This window comes from Rissa tridactyla, chromosome 4 (genome assembly GCF_028500815.1).
Source record: "Rissa tridactyla isolate bRisTri1 chromosome 4, bRisTri1.patW.cur.20221130, whole genome shotgun sequence".
Taxonomy (NCBI): Eukaryota; Metazoa; Chordata; class Aves; order Charadriiformes; family Laridae; genus Rissa; species Rissa tridactyla.
The window spans coordinates 72,281,467-72,303,074 of NC_071469.1; the positions used below are offsets into that span (position 1 = coordinate 72,281,467).

Consider the following 21,608-nt stretch of genomic DNA (forward strand, 5'->3'; position numbering starts at 1 on the left):
CAAGAGAAAAGTCTCAGTTCTGATGGCTCTGGGGAGGGCACCGAGGCTGTGTCTCTACGCAGTGTTTTTGCTTTTGCTCATAACTAGAAGTTGAGAAAATACTTTTATAAGCGTTTGCAACTCCCCTCGATCCCACTCTGTCTTTGAATTCTTCAGGACTTCTCATATCAAGTCAGAGATCTCTGGATCTTGGAGATTTTTTTTTTTTTTTAACATTCCAGCTCAGTCAAGCCATGAGCTGCTGTGAAAGCAAGAAATGCTTGCTTCTGTCTAAAAATCTTCCTGTGAGCTGAGTTCAGACAGACCTAGTTTACAGCTTAGAAGCAGGTGCAATTTGCTTTCAAAATCTTTATGTAACTTGGATGAGATTCACTTTTATGATTGTGTTCTCTCTGGTAGACCTAGCCCTTCAAATTCGCACGCTTCTTCAGACACTTTAAAGAATTGAGAAGCTGGTGGTTTTTTCAGCTGATGAACTGATGATTTTTTTGCCCCATTGATCAGTGTTACTTGAGGAAAACCAAACCCAAGGTGATGGTATTCGCGGCAGTACACCGTACTACCCATTTTGAGTAGCGGCTCACTTGTGTTCCATGAATGTCTGTTGGGAGATTGTTGTTGGTTGGTGCCTGAAGCATAGCTGAGCTGCTTCTCCCTTCTTAAGGCCCCCAGAAAAACACATGAAGAGGTGTGAGTGTTTAGTGCCTCTAAACACCACTTTCTGGATCTCTGCATGTAGGTGTGAGGTTTTTGTTGGGTTTAGACCTTCTATCGGGATCTCTCATGAGAAATGGAGCGAGCAAATACCCAAGCTGAAAGAGAATTTCATGGTGGTATTTCCATTTTTTTTTTTTTTTTCCCCTCCTCTAGCCCAAGGGATGAGGTTGAAGAAAAGCACAAGAGCTCTTCCTATCATCGGCACAGCTACCACCTGCTGCAGCATGACAGCCAGGATGCTAGTGCAGAACAAAGGTACCAGAGTGCTCAGCCCCCTCTCTCGCCCTGCATGGACTCAGTTCAGGCTGCATTCGTGCTTCTGTCCCCAGCAAGCCTTCACGTGTGGGGTGAATGTCTTTGCTTTGTCTCCTGACTTCGTGTGTGTGTGCAGTCCAGCTTCTGTAGTGTTCTGATGACTTCAGCTGATCACAAGATTGGCCTCTGGAAAGGTCTGACTGTGCTGCTCCTAAGAGCATAGACCAGACTTGGTTTAATTACTAGTGAAAACCTATTAAGGGATCAGTTTCCAAATACTGTGCCCCAGGTAAGGTAGCGAGAGTATCTCAGGAGTTAGTTTCTTGCTCTTGACATCTTTGCTCCTTCAGGAGCCACTCTAAAGCTCCGTCAGCACGTTCTGTGTGCCTGGCAAGCTCAGCCCTGTTTGGCCTCTGTCCACGAAGATGCTCAGAGAGTTGGAGCCCCTCTCCTATGAGGACAGGCTGAAAGAGCTGGGGGGGTTCAGCCTGGAGAAGAGAAGGCTCCGGGGAGACCTTCCAGCCCCTGCCAGTCCCTAAAGGGGCTCCAGGAGAGACGGGGAAGGACTCTGGATCAGGGAGGGGAGCCATGGGACGAGGGGGAAGGGGTTTACACTGAAAGAGGAGAGATTTAGGTGAGATCTGAGGAAGAAATTGTTTGCTGTGAGGGTGGTGAGCCCCTGGCCCAGGTTGCCCAGAGAAGCTGTGGCTGCCCCATCCCTGGAGGTGTTCAAGGCCAGGCTGGACGGGGCTTGGAGCAACCTGGTCTGGTGGAAGGTGTCCCTGCCCAGGGCAGGGGGTGGCACTGGGTGGGCTTTAAGGTCCCTTCCAACCCGAACCATTCTATGATTGCTGAGGGTTCATTCATAATCCACACGATTCAGACATGAAGCGTGCGGCCTGTGTTGGATGGCTGGTCAGCAGCTGAAAGACTCCAAGATACTGAGGATCACACGCTTTCTGGGCTCAACCTGATTTCTCCTCTGTTCCTGCAATACTTGCTGCGTTAAGCGCTTTCTGTCTGTAAAGCTGTAAGGATGTGCTGTGCTTGGGTTCCCTGCTGGGTCAGCGTCACACCCTAGGGCGTACGTGCTAGTGTGTGTACGCAGCAAGAGCAGGTGCCGTTCTGCCATGCTGCCCGAACCACAGTTGTCCCTAATGCAGAGACCCTTCAAGTCTTGCTGCGCAGCGCTGTAGCTCAGCCTGAGCAGACCTGGATCCAAACGAACAGCACGTGCTGAGCTCCCTAGAGGTCTCTGTGTTAAAGATCAAGGTGACAGGCATCCTTAGCTGTGTGACTCTGGCCGTGTGTGGATGAAGAGCAGAGTGTGAGTCCCCTCCCCTTAGTGAAGGCTAATGCTGTCCGGTATTGCAAGTGATGTCCTCTCCCCTGCTGTTCCTTCGTAGTGACCATGATGATGAAGTTGCAAGCTTGGCTTCTACGTCAGGTGGATTTGGTGCCAAAGCGTCTACGCAGAGGCTGCCTGTGAAGGACTGGAAAGCCAAGGCGTCCCCCCGGGCTTCCCCAAAGCTAAAGCGGAAGGGCAAGAAAGATGACGGGTATGCTGGGCTTGCCGGAATGCAGGTGGCTGTGGGAAGAGCTGTGGAGGGTCACAACCTGCTGTAGCCATTAGCAGCGAGACTAGGGTCTGAGGCTGGGCTGTGGCCAGGTGCTCCCAACCCTCATCCCATTTTGCAAATGGCAGTAAAATGCCACAGAAAGCGTTGATGGATTCTCAGATGCTGGCTGCCACTCAGGGGGTGTGGGAGTAGGTTCTGCACTACCTTTCCAGCTGTGACTCAAAATCCAAAATACAGCCTGGGCTTCAGAAGTATGTGTGGGAAGTGAATTGCGCGTTGCTGGGGGGGACGACACTGGATCCATTTGCCAGTTTCAGTGAAGGTTTCATTGGAACTGTGGCGCTGTGAGTCTAGCTTAAGGGGGGTCTCCATTTTTGGTTGGCTTCTGAATGCTGGCACGGTGCCCTTGTTCAACAATATCTACTGTTTGTTACCTGCCTGCTGCTTTCGTGTGTTTCTAAACGTGCCCATGTGAATGTCTTGTAAGTGAAAACTGATGACTGGAAAGGTCTGCCCGTGGGAAATTAGACCAACCTGTCTGCATTAGTGTGAGGAGAGCAGCACAGCTTCTGCACGGGGCGCTCTATCCTCTTCTTGTCTTCCCATAACTCCATGATTTGGATCTCTATCTGTGCAGATTACAACAAAGATGGGCTATGGCCTTAAGTTTCTGGCTGTGGTCCTGTACTGTGACACCCAGAAACTCTTAGCCTCAGAAATGCCTTTCATTTTTCCTGCCTCAGTCCTTTTAAAGTTGCTGGATGGGAAAAATGCTGTCTAGGAACGACAAATGTGTACTTCCCTTCTGGTAGCGTTTGAATATTCATAAATGTGTGACTGTGATGGAGACGTGCAATATTAGTGAATCAGTTCAGTGATTTTCTTTCTTGTGCTGTATATGCTGGAATGCATCACTAGTTTCTTCACCTTGAGAGCTGGAATCATTCTAGATTATTTGAAGCTCATTAATTCTGTATTTAGCAAACAGGTACTTGCTTTTTCTTTGTAAAATATCAGGAGATGTTCAAAAGTGGTTGGGCAAAGCCTTCCCTGGCTTTGAATTTGGACAAAACTGAAAAATCAGTGTGCGTTTTCCTTTGTAACACTCCTCATTAAGACTTGCTTCAGATCTCCTCCCTGCGAAGGGACCAGTCTGTAAGGGGCTTCGGGGCCTGTGGATTGCGCAATTGAAGGAGTCACAGCTGCTGTAAGGCCTGGGATTTCATCGCCTTGCCGTCGCTCTTTGAGTTGTACTAGGCAAAACAGAAGCATGAGCTGGAGTGTAAAATCTAAACCAGCTGTAAAACGTGTGATCTGTTTTGGCAGAAGACTTGGATAATAAGAGCAGCTAATTGACATAATTGGATTACTACTTTTTCTCTTTTTTTTTTTTTATTTCCAGGGATATGAACCAGTCGCCAAGATCCTCTAACAACCAGGTGAGTCAGAGCCGCTCTGCAGTCCCTCCCAAGGGCATGATGCTTCATCTCTATTGACTGCGTTACTAAAGACTTGAGAGAAAGTTCATCCCAGTTCCCTGAAGCACTGTGGGCCACTGCTGTGCCCGAGCAGGTTGAGGTGGGGCTGTGCTCAGGCTTGGCGTTGCTCTGTTCTGAGCAGCAGAGACGGAGCCGCTTAGTGCTGTCTGGACCGACAGCATCCTCCCTTCCTTCTCGCCTTTGCGTAGCGATGTAAATTTCTGTGTGCTCACAAGCACTGTGTTACCCAAGACTCTACCACTCGTTTCCTCTTCCCTGCTGAGCCGACTCCCATGTGTCGTCAGCAGGATAAGCTCTTCGCAGCAAAGTAAGGGGGACTGGCCTGTTGGAATTTCTTATCCCTGTTGATAGTATCTCCGTATCTGACAGAAAATGCTCTCAGCAGAGTTGCATACACTTCTTTAAACTGCCCTCGATGTGTATTCCTCTTCTGAATATTTTGAGCAGCTGAAGAGACAACAAACCATAGATGTATACTTCTCCAGTTGTTTGGTTATTCATAAATAAGTGAAAGAGCTGAAAAAGTGCTCTGAGAAACCTCTTTCTTCCTCTACTGATTGCACAGCTCTTTTCCTAAGTGTTGGAGGTCATTATTTACATTCAGAGGCGTAAAGACTTTCTCTCAGTACCTGGCCAAAAAGTGAATAGAACCTGTTTTCTTTCAGATGTCAGAGCTCTAGCAAGGGTCTTGAATCTAAACAGTTGAGGATATTCTAAGCAATTGTTTATGAATTCCATGTGGGAACTTCATGCACTTTGCTTTGTCAGTTTATTTCTTGGGACAAAAGTCTTAGAAATAGGCTTTAAGGTGACCCCATTTTCTGCTTTGCGTGTTATGCTTCGTTCCTAGGCACGGGGGTTGACTTAATGCCTAGCAGAAAGCTTGACTGACTTCCGATCCTATTAGAAATGAATGTTTGTCCTCTCCACGCATAGGTGACACCGGAGTTCCAGGATGAGCTGATGTGCATACTGAGGAGCCAACAGCGGGAGCTCTCCGAGCTGCGTCAGAACCAGATGGAGCTGCTGCAGAGACTCACGGATCACCTTGATGCCATTCAGAGCTCCCTTATGGGCCATGTGGAGAGGGTGATTGACTCCCAGCAGGAGCAGGAACGTATCCTTGTTTGCAAATGTTGCGTGGGAGGTAGAGTGGAAGGCTGTGGGCAGACTAGAGACCTGAGGAAAGCTAAGGAAGTTGAAGGATCTTGGTAGCATGGGCCACAGGTGCAGTAAAATTGCCTGGCTGCAGCGTAAGCTGTTTCGGTTCCTCTCAGTCCCTTTCTAAGGGCAAGAAACTCAGAAATAGAACGGAGAAGAACCGCTGCTTTCTCCGTGACGCTAGATCTTCTAGTTACCCATTAAGACCATAAGTGCTGCAACGCTGGAGTAGACTAGAGGCGCGCCTAATGCGTTATCCTGCATCAGGCAGTGGGCAGTTGCACAAGAGTAATTACGGGATGATCCTTTCCTCCGTAAGGCACGTCAGTATTTGCACCAGAAATAGCAGCAGACTGCCGCACTGCATAGCTGAGTGTAGAATTATCCTGTCTGGACCCATATATGCATCTGGTGGTCCGCAGGTCCCTAACGTGTTGTCTGAAAAGTACTTTTCTTTTGGTGTTTTCAAACCTGGTATCCGATTACTTTTATTGTATCGTGAGTAGTCGGTTCCTCTACGTCCTTCGCTGGACTGAATTTGGTCGCGTTCCCCAAACTGAGCAGCGCTAGCCTGTTGCATGTCTGAAACCACTCTTAACTTCTATGCGGTGACAATGATTTCTGTATTCTCTATTAGTCTTGGATGTTCCTTTTTGACTACCGAACTGGTACTTTCATAGATAATTCGGATAGCTTTCTCCTGTAGTCAGGAGGCTAGAGCTATATTATAATAACTTTCCCCTATCCGCACGACTTCATATCTGCACTGAATTTTGTCGGCAGCTAAATTGTCTTTTCATTGTTTGTTTTGTTGGGGGGTTTTGTTTGGTTTTGGTTTGTTGTTTTGTTGTGTGGTTTCTTTTTTTTTTTTTTTTAAGATGCACATGCATCTCAGTGTTTGTGTGTTGGCTCCTTCAGAGAGCTTGGTTGCTTTGTGAGGCATGGCGAGCTTTTGTTAAGCCTGGATTTGCTCCCAAGCACTATATCACTTATGTCCACCAATTCAATCTCGTAGAAACGTTTTTACCCATTTGCTTTTTATGCATATTGGGGGCTTCTTGTTTTCTGTGTAGTGGTTTTGGCTGGGGTGGAGTTAGTTTTCTTCATAGCAGCTCTTGTGGTGGTACGTTTTGGATTTGTGAGCAAACCAACGTTGATAACACACTGATGGTTTTGCCTGTCAGGACCTTCTCTGCCCCTCACGCTGCTCCACCAGTGAGCAGGCTGGGGGTGCGCAAGAAGTAGGGAGGGGACACAGCTGGGACAGCTGACCCCAGCTGACCGAAGGGATATCCTGTGCCATGTGATGTTGTGCTCGGCAACGTAAAGCTGGGAGAAAGGAGGAGGAAGGGGGGACATCCAGAGCGATGGCATTTGTCTTCCCAAGTCACCGTTACAACATGATGGTGTCCTGCTTCCCTGGGGATGCCTGAACACCTGCCTGCTGACGGGAAGTGGTGAACTAATTCCTTATTTTGCTTGGCTTGCTTGTGCAGCTTTTGCTTTACCTGTTAAACTATCTTTATTTCAGCCTGTGAGCTTTTTCGCTTTTAGCCCTCCTGTTCTCTCCCCCATCCCGCTGCAGAGGAGTTGACCGAATGCCTGTGTGGGACTGAACTGCGTACAGGGCAGCTAAGTTAACTCACAGTGTGCGGGGAACGCTGCGACCAAGCTTCTTTTAGCTGTTTGGCTTTTCTGCCATGCCTTCCAGAGCTCCTCTCTGACCCTGATCGTTTGTTTAAGAGCACCCTGTTGTTCCCAGGGACATCTCACCAATGTTACATGGACCCCCTCTTTCACCAGAGCCACAGATTGGCTCTCGCTGAGCCTCTGGAGGTGAGGCTAGTGTCCGTCTCTGTGGAGTGGGGTGTCGAGGGTAGAGAGGAAATCTGTTCTTTGTGCTCCTTAACGTGCATTCTCATTAGAGAGAAGACTAGACCGAGCACTGACGGAAGGACAGCAGCGCAATGGGCAGCTCCAGGAGCATCTGTCTCAGCAGCTCTCCCAGTCCCTTTCCACTGCTGTGTGTAACCGTCTGGAGAGGACCGTTCGCGAGGAGATGAAGAAGACCGTACCCCAGTGTGAGTGGTGCTGCCTAGATTTTGAAGGTGGATCCTTACAGTTGACCCTGTAGGGATTGAAAGCATGCTGCGTAAAAAGCGTTGGCGCTATGTGAAGCAGGAGTTGGGTTCCGTGAATACTAGTCATAGCACTTTAAACTTTGCGGGCCCCGCTGTAATCTGAGGAGTTGTGGTTTGGAAGGAGGGTGAGGCTCCTAGAGGCGATGCCTTTCCAGTGAGCGTGCTCTGACCTTCCATTATAATCCATAAAGTTTCTGGAATCTGTTCAGCAGAGGAAAGCAAAAGAGGCTAATGAGTTTGGAAGTGCTGAGACTTGACTAGAGCAAACTTAAATCTTGTCTTTCCCCTTCCTTGACACACTGGCACCATCCGTGTAAGGAAATGTTCAAAGAAACGCTGGTGGGAAAGCGTTCTGCAGCCATTAGTGTCCACCATTCTGCTTGAAGCAGGGCTACCCGCTATTCTCAATCAGGTCAAGTGTGACTTTGTCTGGGCAAGTCTTGAAAATCTTCAAGGCTGGAGATTCCACGGCCTCTCTGGTGACTCCTGGAGTTGTACCACCTTCCTGGCAAAAAGTTTCTCCTAATGTCCAACCTTAGCTTCCCAAGCCTGAGCTTGTGATCGCTGCCCCTTGCTGTGTCATATCAAAGAAGAGCTTGGCTCCATTTTCTTTTTGGGGTTTTGAAGTGTGACTCTAGGCCTAAAGCCGCAGTTTTGACATGTTTGTGTTGTGCCTAGGCATTTCCAAGAGTGTGGACCCTATTGCTGGCCAGCTAAGTAACACTATTGCTGCCAAGCTGACTGCTGTTGAGGGGACGCTGAAGGAGAGTATCACCAAGCTAGTGAAATCAAAGGTAAGGAGAACCAAACTGTAGCTTTTCCTGGGAACACTGAGTTGTCACCTGCCCTGGGTAGTGACTCCTCATACTTCTTGCCCTCACCCATATCTCCGGGTAAGGTCAGTTTAGCTGCCAAGTGGTGAGAGCTCTTTCCTGGTCTTACGAGGAGAGCAGACTTGTTGTGTACTCCCCTGCCTGATTTGCCTCATTAGCCCTTTCTTTTATTTACCGAGCTGTTAATTTTCTAGTAGAGTAGAGATTCTCACTACAGCAGTGGTTTTAGGGCTCTCTCGGTCAGCCAAGTGGGGAAACTTTGACGGGCTCCTCTGCTCTCTGCTCTGTTCTCCGTTTCTACGTTCTTTAGGGAGCAGAAGGTTGTTACTTTCCTGGGTAGGGAACGGTGGATGGTGGGAGGGAAGCAGGGGATGGGGAAAGGAGCCATGCCTGACTCTGACACCTCCCCTTGCTCTACTGCTAAACTACAGGGAAATGGGGAAGGTCTGGGGCAGCCCCTCGGCAGGCAGGCGCTCTGCCTGCTGTAGTCACGATGCCACCCGGCCAGTGGAAAGAGCTGAGGGAATACACGCTTCCAACGCCAGGCTGTCCTTGTCTGGTGTGGGTGTGTTGCAGGGACCCACAGTGTTTGTTCACAGCTCTGTCCTGCAACAGGCTGTTGTTAATTTTCTGAAATCTCTTCTGTGTGTGCTTGTAAGAACCTTACAGATGCTGTCGTGAGGGCAACGGCTGATACCCTGCAGGGGCCGATCCAGGCAGCCTACAGGGAAGCGTTTCAGAGCGTCGTGCTGCCAGCCTTCGAGAAGAGCTGCCAGTCCATGTTCCAGCAAATCAATGACACCTTCAAGCAGGGCACACAGGAATGTGAGTAGGTTTTCTTCTCTGAGTTTTCTCTGCACAGCGTATTTGCATTAGTGGCTGACAAGAAGGTGGCCTTTTCTTTTGTCTTTGCCATTCAGAGTTTCAGTGGTGACCGTTTAACCTCTTAGCCCGTCTGCATGCTCCGTTTCACACTTGGGACGCGGAAGCAGGGAGTGAGGAGGTTTTTGTGGGTAGTGCTTGTAAGAGCAGATATTCGCCTCTGGTCTCTGTAACCCATGCAGTGAAACACTTGGCCGCATACTGTGAACCTGTGACTTCATCTCTTGAGTAGAAAAGCCCAGCTGTGGCATTACCACGTGCTGACATCAGGCAGACGACGTACAGAGAGGGTAGCAGTCCTGCAGCTGGGCCCACCTCTCAGAGGGGTAATGGAATCTGAGGGAGGTTTGCTACAGGGACGATCAGAAGTTAAATAGTGGCTGAACAGTGTAGACATGGTCAGACGGGAAAAAAGAAAACTCTTAAGTAAGGTATATTGTACACTGATGCACTGGAGAAGATATTTCCTGTTCTCAGGCGTAGGATCCAGTTCTTTGGCCTTCCAGGAGGTCAGGCAGGTATTACTCTGCAGAGCTGGTTTCTGAAGTTGGCTGGTGCTGGCACAGTGACTTCTGTTGTCCGTAGACCTACAGGATCTCCAGCTGCTGTTTATTTTGCACCTTTTCTGTGTTCTTTGCAAGTCTCCCACAATTAAATAGAGCTTATATTCTTCTCCCTTTTGATAAGATCAGTTCGTAAAATATTTTAAAATGCAGCTTTTTGATCTCTGCAAGACATGATTTTGTTCAACGATTTCTTCGTTGGCATTGAACTCCATCAGTAACGCAGATCGCAACTCACGCTCTGTATGAAATAAAATACCCTCGGTCCCACCTTTACCTTGCCTGAACAAACAGGGATTGTAAAGGTCTGTCTCAAGGGAATTCGTGTCTTTGTTGCTGTATCATGTAACCCTGCATTGATGGGGAGGCTGGAAGCAGCGTTTCTAGGTTAGTGTAACAGAGCCCAAAACAAGGCTTGTGTCTTCTCCCCTCTCTCCCGTGCTCGTACGCTGTCTCAGCAATTGCTCCTGCTGGAGAATGTGTAGACCCCTCCAGCTGGATTCCTGCCCTGACCATTTCCGCAGGTACCGATGGCACAAACGTCTTTTTCTGGTTGTTGCAGATGTCCAGCAGCTCGAGACTCACTTGAAGAACAAGAAAGTACGAGAACAGGAGGCCCGGGACCCGCTGCTGAACCAGCTTCGACAGCTCATAAGCACCTTCCAGAGCAGCACCGAGCAGCTGGCTGCCACTGTCGCAGCCAGCGTCCATGCTGAGGTGCAGCATCAGCTGCATATTATCGTGGGCAAGTAAGTTGGCGGCTGGGCTTGCGGAAAGAGATGTCAGAGAGAGGTATGCATGGGCGTAAGAAAAACCGCTCCCTGCTTAGTTGTGGAAACAGGCCGTTTGCCACTGTAGGGCCGCTCGTTGGCTCTGCGCACGGTATGACAAAGCGTGTGGGCTGGTGTAACTGTTGCCCTGTAGAGCACAAAATGAAGACCACAGAAGGTTTCTGACAACCCGCTGTACCGCTGCTGCATCTGGGAGCTCGGGGCCTGCTCTTCACAGAGTCCCATGTGCACGTTGGAGGACAGGAGGACCTAAGGCAGCCCATAAGCACGCTCAAGTGAATGCTTCTTGAAGACCATTTCAGAACGGGTCTTTTTGAAGGCTTTTCTTCTTAACACTGTGTCCTCGGGCATGCCAACAGTTTCTGCAGGCTACCCTGGCCTCCCAGCTGCTCTGCAGCAATTCGCGCTTGGCCATCCTGCTTTCAAGGTGTGATCCCGGTGGTGCCTTCAGCGCATTCACACCGTGAAGCTGGTGGCAGGTTGCGGTCATTAAGATCGGCCGGTGGTCACCCACGGGGCAGAATGCCCCTGTCTGTTTTAAGCCACTAGAACATATGTCAGAGCGCATTGGGATCTTCGATACAGGCCAGGCTTGCCAGAAAGGCTACCAGACTAAATTCTCGTTGCGTAGGCTGTGCTTGCTCCCAGGGAAGTGCTGCGACTGCCTGCGGTAGAGCAGGTTTGACGCTTTGCACCCTTCGTATGAGGGGAGGCTCCTACCCTTGGGGAAGAGGCGTAACGCACAGCAGCGCAGCCGGCGCTGTGAGCTGGTCTTCCGTGGAGAACCCACGGGCTCGGTGGAAGCGAGTTCTCGTTCTTAAAGGTGTCGGTTGCAAGCGAGGAAGCTGCATCTAACAGATGTGGTGTGGAAAGCTGGGCCCGTTCGGGGTGAACCTAGAGCTTGTTGGTAGCCTTGCTTGTGAGCCAGAGAGATTAAAGATTTAAAATGCTGTGTGATGAGAGACTTAGTTCCCCGAAACATCACCTCCCTCACACAGAATCCCAACCTCTTCCCCATGCACCCTGGGACCTTTTCGTTGGCCACAGAGCTACCTTGCAGCAGCAGCATGTTTCCGAAGCCTCCAAGCGCTTTGTGTTAACCCTTTGGGAGCCACACTACGCTAAGCAAACAAGCCTGTGCTTTCTCGCCGGTACAAGCTTTGTGCAGTGTAGTCCCTCAGCTCTTCGTTTTCTGAGACGCCTTTGGGTTTGTCTTTTTTTTTTAGCATGCAGGAGTCTATTTTGGCCCAGGTGCAGAGGGTCATTAAAGGAGAAGTGAGCCTGGCTATGAAGGAACAGCAAGCAGCTGTCACCTCGAGCATCGTCCAGGCAATGCGCTCGGCGGCCGGGACTCCCATCCCCTCTGCTCACTTGGATTTCCAGTCTCAGCAAACTCACATCCTTCAGCTGCTCCAGCAGGGACACCTCAACCAAGCTTTCCAGCAGGTACCTGGGCTTCCTGGCAGTGGGCATCGCCGCTCGTTGGGCGGTGGGGTGGGGGGAACAGGGCTCTTTGAGGTGGGGACACAATCCCACAACAACTTATACGGGAGTTGGCTGAAAAGACCCGTGGCAGCGGGCTGCTGGAGGGCTGCAGTTGCGCTCTCATGCAGGTCAAGCCAGAGCTGTGCAAGTACCACGATTTGTTGGCAATTAAGTTCCTTCCTTGTCCGTGCCCTCAAAGGACAGTGTCAGCGCTCCAGCGAGACAGCGTTTTGCCATCAGCAGTGGCACGTGGTGCGCCTCCGAAGAGCAACAGCTTCGTAAGCCTCTCCAGGCAGATTGACCAGCTGGGGCCTGACCTTGCCTTGCCTTTGAGCTTGTTGGCAGATCTGTTTGAGCTGCTGCAGACAAACTCCTCTGCGAACAACAGCAATGCCACGGCGTTGGGCTGGTGGGGGACGCGAACCTGGCCCTGCTCTGTGCCGCCACCTGTAACCTGCTCCCCTTTGTCTGATTCTGCTTAGAACAGACACAGGTGTCCTCTGAGCATAGACTGAGGTCCTGCTCATGGACATGGTCCTGCTTGCCTGGACAGCAGGCTTTGCAGAGAATCCTACTCCCAGAGGAGGTTGGCGAGCCCTTGAGCTGCCCCAAGGCGGAGGGCTGCCTCCTGCTCCGTCCTGTGCCCCTCGCCTGCCTGCTCGCTCCTCGGCGCTTCTAGCTGTGTCTTCCTTGCAGGCTCTAACAGCAGCTGATCTCAACCTGGTCCTGTACGTCTGCGAGACCGTGGATACTCAGCAAGTATTCGGCCAGCATCCGTGCCCGCTGTCCCAGCCTGTGCTGCTCTCTCTCATTCAGCAGCTCTCCTCCGATTTGGGTACTCGCACGGAACTGAAGCTGAAGTGAGTATGGTCAGAGCGCTGGGTCTGAACCTGTGCGGACCTATTCCTGCCTCCGGCTTTAAATTCACTGCCGGGAAGCGGAAGGTGGTGCTTCGATGGAGGTTGGAACTTCTGTAGCCTCTTACTGGCATGTGAACAGCCGGTAATGACTTGGAAAAAGATGAGGGCGTTACCACGGAAAGCTTTGCTGCCCAGAGGTAGCAGTAGAAGGGGTACCCAGCTGTAGGGGCTGTTACCTCCTGGATTGTAGTCTGTAAATGTTACCTGTGCTCCGTGCCGCAATCTCCTTTAGCCGAGAAACAATATCCCCCGCGGGGGTGAAAGGAAGGGAGAGCGTTGTGTTTCCTGGATAGCTCAATAATCCAGAGCAACTTTGCTCTGTCCTCAATTCTTAACCCCGTCGCTGGACTTTTGTGTCGGCAGTTTTCTCGTCGTGACTGCCAGGCAGGTCCGGTGGGAGGCGGCAGCAGGAGCTGCTGGGAGTAATGTCTGTCAGACGTTCTCAGCAAAGCTCGTATGACAAAATAGTGACTGTGCTGATACTTGCCATGAACATTTTTAGTGAGTGAGTCAAAACCCTGCTATCTGCCCTAAAAAACGAACTTGTTAAGGTATCTGCGGGTTTTTATCTGGCCTTGTATGGAAAATGACTTAAATTGCGTTTTTAACTCAAATTAACAATAGGGTTAAAGCAAGGTAGGAAAACTGAAAAAGAGCTTTAAGTTACAGAAGAGCTGGTAATCGGAGTCGAAGCTGCTGCGGTTGAGTTCAGGCTGGCCTGTTAGTGGAACCCTTTTGCAGTGACCGCAGCGCACAGCTCTCAGGCTGTGCTTTGAGAGTTGATGGCTTGTCTGAACTTCACGACAGCTTGGTGGTAAAATTCTTGCTCTTCCCCCACCCCTTCCTGGACAGACGTCGGAAGATGACCATAAATATATCCCTACGTGGAGTAAGCCTCACTGCTGAGGATCTTTACCGGCTAATAAGTGACTCATGCCACTTATGCTAAAAAGGCTGCAAAGAAAATATCTACGGGGCTGTGACCAGGCGTGGCCTGTGGCCGAGCGCCACCTCCAGCACTTCAGGGAGCTGTGGCTTGCTGTTGCGCCTGCTTGGTTTGGGCAGCCAGGTTGTGTTGGCGCGTGCTGCAGCCTGCGAAATATATAGGCTGCCCGTACGTGTTGAAGAAGGGGTAGGTGGACTCTTCCCTGAGTCAGTAACATTTATTTTCTGGTGGCTGACCATGCTGCACTGAGTTTGGGTGGGTGGGTGGGGGAGCGGAATTGTGCATCTTCAGAGCTAAAAATGAACTGAATGGGATCGGGATTGCACGTTGGGTTTGGTGCTAACCCTGGTCTCTCTCCCTCAGTTACTTGGAGGAAGCGGTGATGCACCTGGACCACAGTGACCCCATCACCCGAGACCACATGGGGTCAGTCATGAACCAGGTGCGGCAGAAGCTCTTCCAGTTTCTCCAGGTGGAACCCCACAACAATCTGAGCAAGCCTGCCCGTCGCCTCATGATCATGCTCCAGGGCCTGGTCACCCCTGGCATGACCTAGGAGGACCTGGCTACCTTGTGGGCTGCTCCGTGGAAGCCCACCCAGCAGATCCAGTAGTTACTAACCACGTATGGCTTGTGTTAAGAGCTCTTGCCAGGAAATCTATCAACGTGTGTGTGATGTCTCTAAGGCAAACGCCATCTGTGTATAGTCCCAAATAATCACTGAACGCTCACTTGGCTTATTTTTCCTAAATAGCCTCTTTATGAGAGAGTTAAGTCTCTTCTTCCACCTGCCCATCCGTCCCCGAGGCCTGGCTGGCAGTCCAAGTCGCATTCAGCAGAAGCCGGTGGATTTCTTACCCCTTTAGTTTGGAGTCTGCTGCCATGAGCAGAGGAGAAGGGAGGTGTGTGCTGAGCCCCGAGCAAGGGGCGGCCGGGGACGCCTGCTCCGCCTTGATGAGAAACTATTACCTGTATCTTAGTCAAGGACTCAAACCTCCTCCTCCCTGGTGGGGTGCGTGGCTGGGAGGAAGGATATCAGCCGAGCGGGAAGGGGGTTTCCTGAACTCCGGATCCACGCTGCCACCGCAGTGTCCAGCCCATCCTACGTGGGGCAGGCAGGTTTGGGCAGGGGGCTGCGTGTTTCTGGAGCCTGCCCGAGGAGCGCTCTGGGTCGGGATGGTCAGGCAGCAGGGAGCTGCGAGAGGGGCCATCGGTTCTGTTGTGTATCAGAGCATGTCCGTGGTTCAGATGTTAGTTTTGATTTTACACCAGGGTTTTTCTTTTTATCTAAATTTTGAATTTTTTTTTTTTGGAATAACATTAAGAACAATTCAATAAAGAACTTTTTGAGAGAAAAAAAAAAAAAAACGGGACCTGCTTCTGTTGTGCCATGAAGGGAAGAAAGCGTGGCCTTTGGAACCAGGCCTGAAGCAGGTGAAATGATCTCTAGGCTGAAGCCCAAGGCAAGGGGCTGGGATGCCCTTTTTTTTCACAGATCTCCCCCCAAGTCTCTGCTTGAGCTTTTCCTGTATGAGTCCAGCCAGGCGCCGTGGTCTTTCCATCCCGCAAGAGCCGGGAGGCTTGGCTATGGATGGTGGTGGTCTGCTGGCCCTAGAAATCATAGAATCATGGAATGGTTTGGGTTGGAAGGGACCTTAAAGCCCACCCAGTGCCACCCCCTGCCCTGGGCAGGGACACCTCCCACCAGCCCAGGTTGCTCCCAGCCCCGTCCAGCCTGGCCTTGAACCCCTCCAGGGATGGGGCAGCCACAGCTTCTCTGGGCAACCTGGGCCAGGGGCTCACCACCCTCACAGTGAAATTTTTTTCCTAATATCTCATCTAAATCTCCCCTCTTTCAGTATAAACCCCTTCCCCCTTGTCCCATGGCTCCCCTCCCTGCTCCAGAGTCCCTCCCCAGCTTTCCCGGAGCCCCTTTAGGGCCTGGCAGGGGCTGGAAGGTCTCCCCGGAGCCTTCTCTTCTCCAGGCTGAACCCCCCCAGCTCTCTCAGCCTGTCCTCCCAGCAGAGGGGCTCCAGCCCTCCCAGCATCTCCGGGGCCTCCTCTGGCCCCGCTCCAACAGCTCCGTGTCCTTCTGCTGTTGGTGCCCCAGCGCTGGAGGCAGCACTGCAGGGGGGTCTCACAGAGCGGAGCAGAGGGACAGAATCCCCCCCCCTCGCCCTGCTGCCCACGCTGCTGGGGATGCAGCCCAGGCTGCGGGGGACTTTCTGCACGTTTTCAGGGCGTTGAGCTTCTCCACCACCACCACCCACAAATCCTTCTCCTCAGGGCTTCTCTCTAGCCATTTTTCTGGATTTGTGCTTGGGAAGGAGACACTGATTCCCCTTTTCCCAGCAAAAGGGTCTCCTGCTGCTTCTCCCTCCTGGGATTACAGGGGCCGGGGGCCGGGCGGGCTCAGCCCGGGGCGGGGGGGGATGAGGGGGGGGGAGCCTGGGGCGGGCCGGGGGCGGCGCGGCGGGGCCGGGGCTGCGGGCGGCGACGGGGCGCGGAGCACACGGCGGCGGGGACCCACCATGGGCTGCGGCTGCTGGCGGCTGCTGGGCGTCGTGTGCCCGCTGCTCCTGCACCTCGGTGAGTGCCGCCGGGACGGGCGGGGGGACGGGACCGGGGACACCCCCCCTTCTGTGCCCGGGCTGCCGGCGGCCGCGGCTCGGGCATCCCCGGGCTGTCCCCGGCGGGCTGGGGGAGGGTGGGAGCGGGACCCCCGCTTGTCTCCGGCTTCGCTGCCCGTGCCCTCCCCAGCCCCCGGGGTGCCCGGCTGCCCCGAGCCCCGCTCGTGTCGGCGGAGGCTCAGGGGTCCACCGTCACCCTGTCGCCCACCGGGCAGGGGGAAAAGCGGCTTCGCGGCGCCGCCTGGGGGGGTCCCTCCGCTCAGGCTGGGATGCTCCTCGGCTCCGGTTCTCCAGCAATGCCCCAAGGCCAGCCCTGCCCGCCGACCCCACGCTCCGGCTGGCTCTCCCTGCCTGCCCACCTTCGCCCGGGGCCTGGGGGGCTCCCTGTCCGCTGGGGAACGGTCATCCGGCAGATCCTGCACCCCAACGTGCCACCTCCATGCTCTCCCGCTCCTCCCAGAGCCGAGGGAGGACACTGTCCGGCTCCGGGTGCAGTGGTACCCGCTGGCATCCCTGCCCCAAAGAGGGATGCAGGGGATGGAGGATGGGGACCACCGAGCCTGGGGCAGTTGTCGGGCTCGGAAGGTGGACGATTCAGGAGCAGGATGGCTGCCTCGGCGCTCACTTGGAGCCAGCGATGCTCTGCAGCACCCGGCGCTCCCTCCTTGCCTTTCCCTCGGGGCTCCCTCCCTGCCGGAGCTGGAGCTGGGAGCAGGTTTTTCCCATGTGGTTTTTGCGACCGGGTGGCAGAGGTGATTTACCCTCCTGGTTTCTGCCTCCTGCCCAGCCGTGTGCTGAGGGAGCCGGGCAGAGGGGTGGGCTCATACTGGGCATTAGGGGAGCCCGGGGGGCCAAAGCCCAGGCAGGGACCAGCTGGCCGAGGGAAGGCATCTGCTGGCCCAACCAGCCGAGGTGTCCCTGGGCTGGTTGGAGACATGCTTGTTGCCCAGTTGGGTCAAAAGAGGAGCAACGGATCCCACTTTCTCCATCGATACCTGCAACATTTGCGACCCACGTGGCTGCCATCAACCCGAGACTTTCCTCGGTGATGTGGTCGGGGGCTTTCTCCTCACGAACACCCACTGTGCTCCGTTGCGGGCTGAGGTTTCAGGCTTGCCCCGGTGTTAGTCTCGGCTGCAGCCGCTTTGCTCAGGGCCGTGTTCCAGGGTCACAGGCACGGGATGCCAGCAGCGCGGCACACGGCTCCCTGGAGACATCTTGGCTGCTTTGGCAGCCGCCAGGCAACTTTCGGCTGCTTCTGGGGGCTCCTTCCCGCAGGGGACCCCTCCGGGATTGTCCTCACGCCTTTTTAGCACCCTCAGCTCAGAGCTCCCGGGCACACGCACGGCACTTCCGAAAGTCTCACATCTCCCGTGATGTGGTCCTGCAGGACCCCCGGGGCAGAGCTGAGCCGACTGCTCAGTGTTTCCCTGTGGCCCAGCCGCACACCAACTCTTTTTGGGCTTCCTCCAGCCGTGGATGTCACTCACCGTTGTCCCCAAGACACCCTGTCACCCATCGTCCCGTGGCCGACACCCAGGTTCGGCCAGTCCAGGTGGTGTGTCCCTTGTGGGAATTGGGGCTTCCCAGGGTGAAGCAGATGGAGTTGCACTTGTACCTCTTCCTTTTGTTCTTCCCCTTTCCCTTTCTCTTTCCCTTTCCCCTTTCCCTTCCCTTTCCCCTTCCCCTTTCCCTTCCCTTTCCTTTTCCCCTTCCCCCTTCCCCTTCCCCTTCCCCTTCCCCTTCCCCTTCCCCTTCCCCTTCCCCTTCCCCTTCCCCTTCCCTTCCCTTCCCTTCCCTTCCCTTCCCTCCCCTCCCCTCCCCTCCCCTCCCCTCCCCTTCCCTCCTCTCCCCTTCCCCTTCCCCTTTCCCCTTCCCTTTCCCTTTTCCTCTCCCCTTCCCCTTTCCCCTTCCCTTTTTCTCTTCCCTCTCCTCTTCCCCTTTCCTTTTCCCCTTCCCCTTCCCCTTTTCCTTTCCCCTTTCCCCTTTCCCTTTACCCTTCCCCTTTCTCTTTCCTCTTTCCCTTTCCCCTTCTCTCCCACCTCAGTAGGAGCAGGGACTCCAGCTTGCTGAGCCTTTGCCTTTGCCTTTGTTTTTTTTTTTTTTTTTTCTGTTGTAGTCCCAAATTAATCTTTGCTGTCAGGGGATAAAAGCCGGGACAGATGGCTCCGGGGAGAGCCCGGGGGCCCAAGGCGAGGCAGCCATTCTTTCCCGGCGGCTGATGGCAGCATCACTTGCGGGGTCATCACACTGTGTCATGTCGGGCTCCTGGGCCAGGAGCAAAGATTCACTCCGAGCACCTGGGGAGAGGATGCCGGGGGGGCTGGTGGGATGTGGAAGGGGGTGCCAGCCCCTCGCCACATCTCGGAGCTTGGTGTCACCCCTGCCAGGCAGGCAATGGCCATCAGGGGGTCCGCGGGGGCTCAGCTCCCTCTCTCCTCTCCCCGCAGCCGTGAGCCAGGAGCCCGTCAGCATGGCGGGGAAGTGCGACACCATCTACAAGGGCTTCGCCGGCTGCCTCATCAGCCTGGGGGACAGCATGGCCCAGAGCGTCCGGCGGCAGCAGGAGGAAGGCGGCGAAGAGGCGCAGGAGCTGGACACCGTTTGCAAGTGAGTGTCCTTCTCCCTGAGGGAGGTGCTGGGACGGCTGGGTGACCTGCCACCAGCGGTCCCCGTCACTCCTGCCCGTCTCCCCAGGTCCTGGGACGACTTCCACGCCTGCGCCAGCGAGGTGCTGTCGAGCTGCCCCGAGGAAGCGGCCGCCATCTGGGAATCCCTGCGCCAGGAGTCCCGCAAGATCCAGTTCCAGGGGAACCTGCAGGAGCTGTGCAGCGCCCGGAGCCGGCTGGCCAGTGCCCGCGGCTCGCCAGATGCCGAAACCAACCAGGCCACGCTGCGGGGCTCGGCCACCTTCCTGCGGCCCCCGTCTCCTGGCCCTGCTGGCCCTGCTGCTGCCGGTGGCCCAGCTCTAGCCCTGCAGGTGCCCGGGTGATGCTCCGGGTTGGTCCCCTGGTGCTGGCCGAGCACTGGCACCCGCGGTCCCTGCCGAGCCCACCTCCCGCCCGGGCGTCCCTCGCGGGGCACAGTCCTCTCCTGGAGCCCTTCAGATGGATTTATATTTATATTAAAAGACGCTTTTACATTTCTCCTGTCTCTCTGCCATGGGATGCCCCTTGCCTTCTTCCTAAGCTTCAGGTTTGCCCCGGGGGGGGTTGGAGAGGGGATGTTCTCTGCACCAGCCCTGGGGAGGGTCACTGGGAGGGGGGGGCTCTGTCAGGCCACACGGGTCAGCTCGCGGGACCCCGATGGCGCCGGGGAGGGCTGGACCGGGGATCCCCATCACCCCACTGAGAGCTGCTTTCCAGGGCTGGGCGTAAAGGATAGTCCCTTTAGAGATGGGTCAAGTGGGGTCTTTATTTTAAGGGGCATCTTAGGAAAACACGGGTAGCTTGTCCTCTGGCAGGCAGCTCCGATGGCCTCTGTTTTATTTTGGTCCTGCTACGTTTGGTCCTATGAACGGTCATCAAGGAAACTGGGGTTCGCAGAGAAGAGAGGGTTGGTTTTTAGCCGAGATGATATAGGTGAAGAAACCCAGGGACCTGAAGCTCTCGTCCAGGTCCAAGTGGGACTTGTTGAAGTGAAACCAAGACGACGTGCTGGACTTTAACTCGGTTAAACTTGTGTCAGTCAATGGAAGATGCTCTTTTTCCCATCCCTGTTGCTGTTTCGCTGCAAACTTCAGATATTTTTTTTTCCTAGCATGCTAAAACCCACCATGTCAAACCAGTTAGTTCCCTAGGCGTGGGACGGCGAGGCGACCTCCCTGCTCTCCGGGGAACAGCCATCTCCCCTCGCCTGCCACCTAAAGGGACATTAAAACTGCGAACAGGCCACCCCATCTATTGCGCAGCTCAACGGCTCCTCGCTGGCGCGGCCCCGAGGCTCCCGGTGGCGGTGGGTAGATCTGGCCGGCACATGGGACACCGTCCCGCTCGGTAAAGGCAACAGCACCCTGACCACCAAAATCCTCTGGCTGACGTGAGTGCCACCATGTCCCAGACTTGTGACAGCCCCAGTGGCCGCGCGAGGCTCGGCTGCGAGCAGGAGCGATGAGAGAAGCAGCCACGTGCCATGAGGATGAGTTGCTGCAGTGGCTTCGGTTCCTGGGGTGACTTCAAGGGTGTCCCAAAAACATCCCTGTGGCCAGTCACGGGGCACGGTCATGGGTTTGGTCTGGGGAAGCATTTGCGCCGTGTCTGAAAGTCTTTGTCATGGGAGCAAGAAGCTCAATTACCGCTGTCCTCGTCCAGCCGTCATCGACCCCCCTCGTTTCATTGTGAAATGTCTTCCTGGTCACTTAAACACATGGTCCCTGACCTCTGGGGTGTCACCCCAGCTGCCCCTGTCCCCTGCAGGCATCCGGGGTCGGGAAATGCTGCCTGGGTTGTTGTGCCGTGTTGCATGCCGGGGGGGCGAGCAGTCGCTGCCGATCCCTCAGCTTTACGGGGGGACCCCGTATTTCTTTCATTAAACAGCCTGGAGCCGGCCTGGGGAGGGACACAACCGTCACATGGGAAGGAGCGGGGACAGGCTGCTGGCAGCCTTGGCCAGGGGACGGTGCCAAGACCGGGGCCAGGCGCCCCACTGGACATGGGGCAAAACGCTGTCCCGGCTCTCCTCGGCCAGCAGCTGCCGCCCCCTGTTTTTAACGCTGGCGCCGAGGGGGGATAATCCGCCGATTCCTTCCTTTCCAGTTCACGACAATCCTGTGTTTAAGGGTGAATTAGTGCCGGATCCCCGCAGCGTGGCTAAGAGGATAAACACCGGACGGGCACCGGCATGTCACCCCCGCCGACACCTCCGCCGGGCCGGCATGGCGGGCTCGCTGCCACGGGCACTCGCCATCGTCCTCCAGCAGGGTGGCAGGAGGTGGCTGGGGAGCTGGAGGGCCACCAAAGCAGTGCTTTGCCAGTCTGTCACCATGATGGTGACAATGGCGTGCACCGAACCGTGCCGCTTTGATCCCGCTGGGAGCTGCCTGGGAAGACCCGCAGGCACCCACCAAACGCTCGGGGTGTTTGATCCAGAAAGACAGGCTGCACATGGCCCATGCTCTGGGAGATGTCACCACACGTGGCCCACACCCTTGGCTATGCTGTCCCTCGTGTCCTGCAGCTGGAAGTTGACCCCAGCCGTGACACCAGA

At 54.4% G+C, this 21,608-nt stretch overlaps 2 protein-coding genes across 4 annotated transcripts in view; both read left to right on the forward strand.

Annotated features, from left to right (window-relative positions):
• EDC4 (enhancer of mRNA decapping 4) overlaps positions 1 to 15,138 on the forward strand; it is a 38,849-nt gene extending 23,711 nt beyond the window's left edge. The window contains exons 19-29 of one of the 3 annotated variants that reach the window (XM_054199121.1): positions 871 to 972; positions 2,379 to 2,531; positions 3,955 to 3,991; positions 4,988 to 5,168; positions 7,138 to 7,293; positions 8,032 to 8,147; positions 8,846 to 9,011; positions 10,194 to 10,380; positions 11,649 to 11,868; positions 12,604 to 12,767; positions 14,137 to 15,137. In XM_054199121.1, coding sequence (XP_054055096.1) covers positions 871 to 972; positions 2,379 to 2,531; positions 3,955 to 3,991; positions 4,988 to 5,168; positions 7,138 to 7,293; positions 8,032 to 8,147; positions 8,846 to 9,011; positions 10,194 to 10,380; positions 11,649 to 11,868; positions 12,604 to 12,767; positions 14,137 to 14,329 — 1,675 coding nt within the window. In that variant the 3' untranslated portion in view covers positions 14,330 to 15,137. The other 2 variants (XM_054199123.1, XM_054199122.1) reach the window with 2 other exon arrangements.
• A 1,166-nt stretch (positions 15,139 to 16,304) lies between these two features.
• NRN1L (neuritin 1 like) lies at positions 16,305 to 19,375 on the forward strand. Its single transcript, XM_054201457.1, is given in 4 exon segments — positions 16,305 to 16,362; positions 18,854 to 19,013; positions 19,101 to 19,323; positions 19,325 to 19,375. Coding segments are annotated over 4 exon segments (492 nt in total).
• The last annotated feature ends 2,233 nt before the right edge of the window (positions 19,376 to 21,608 follow it).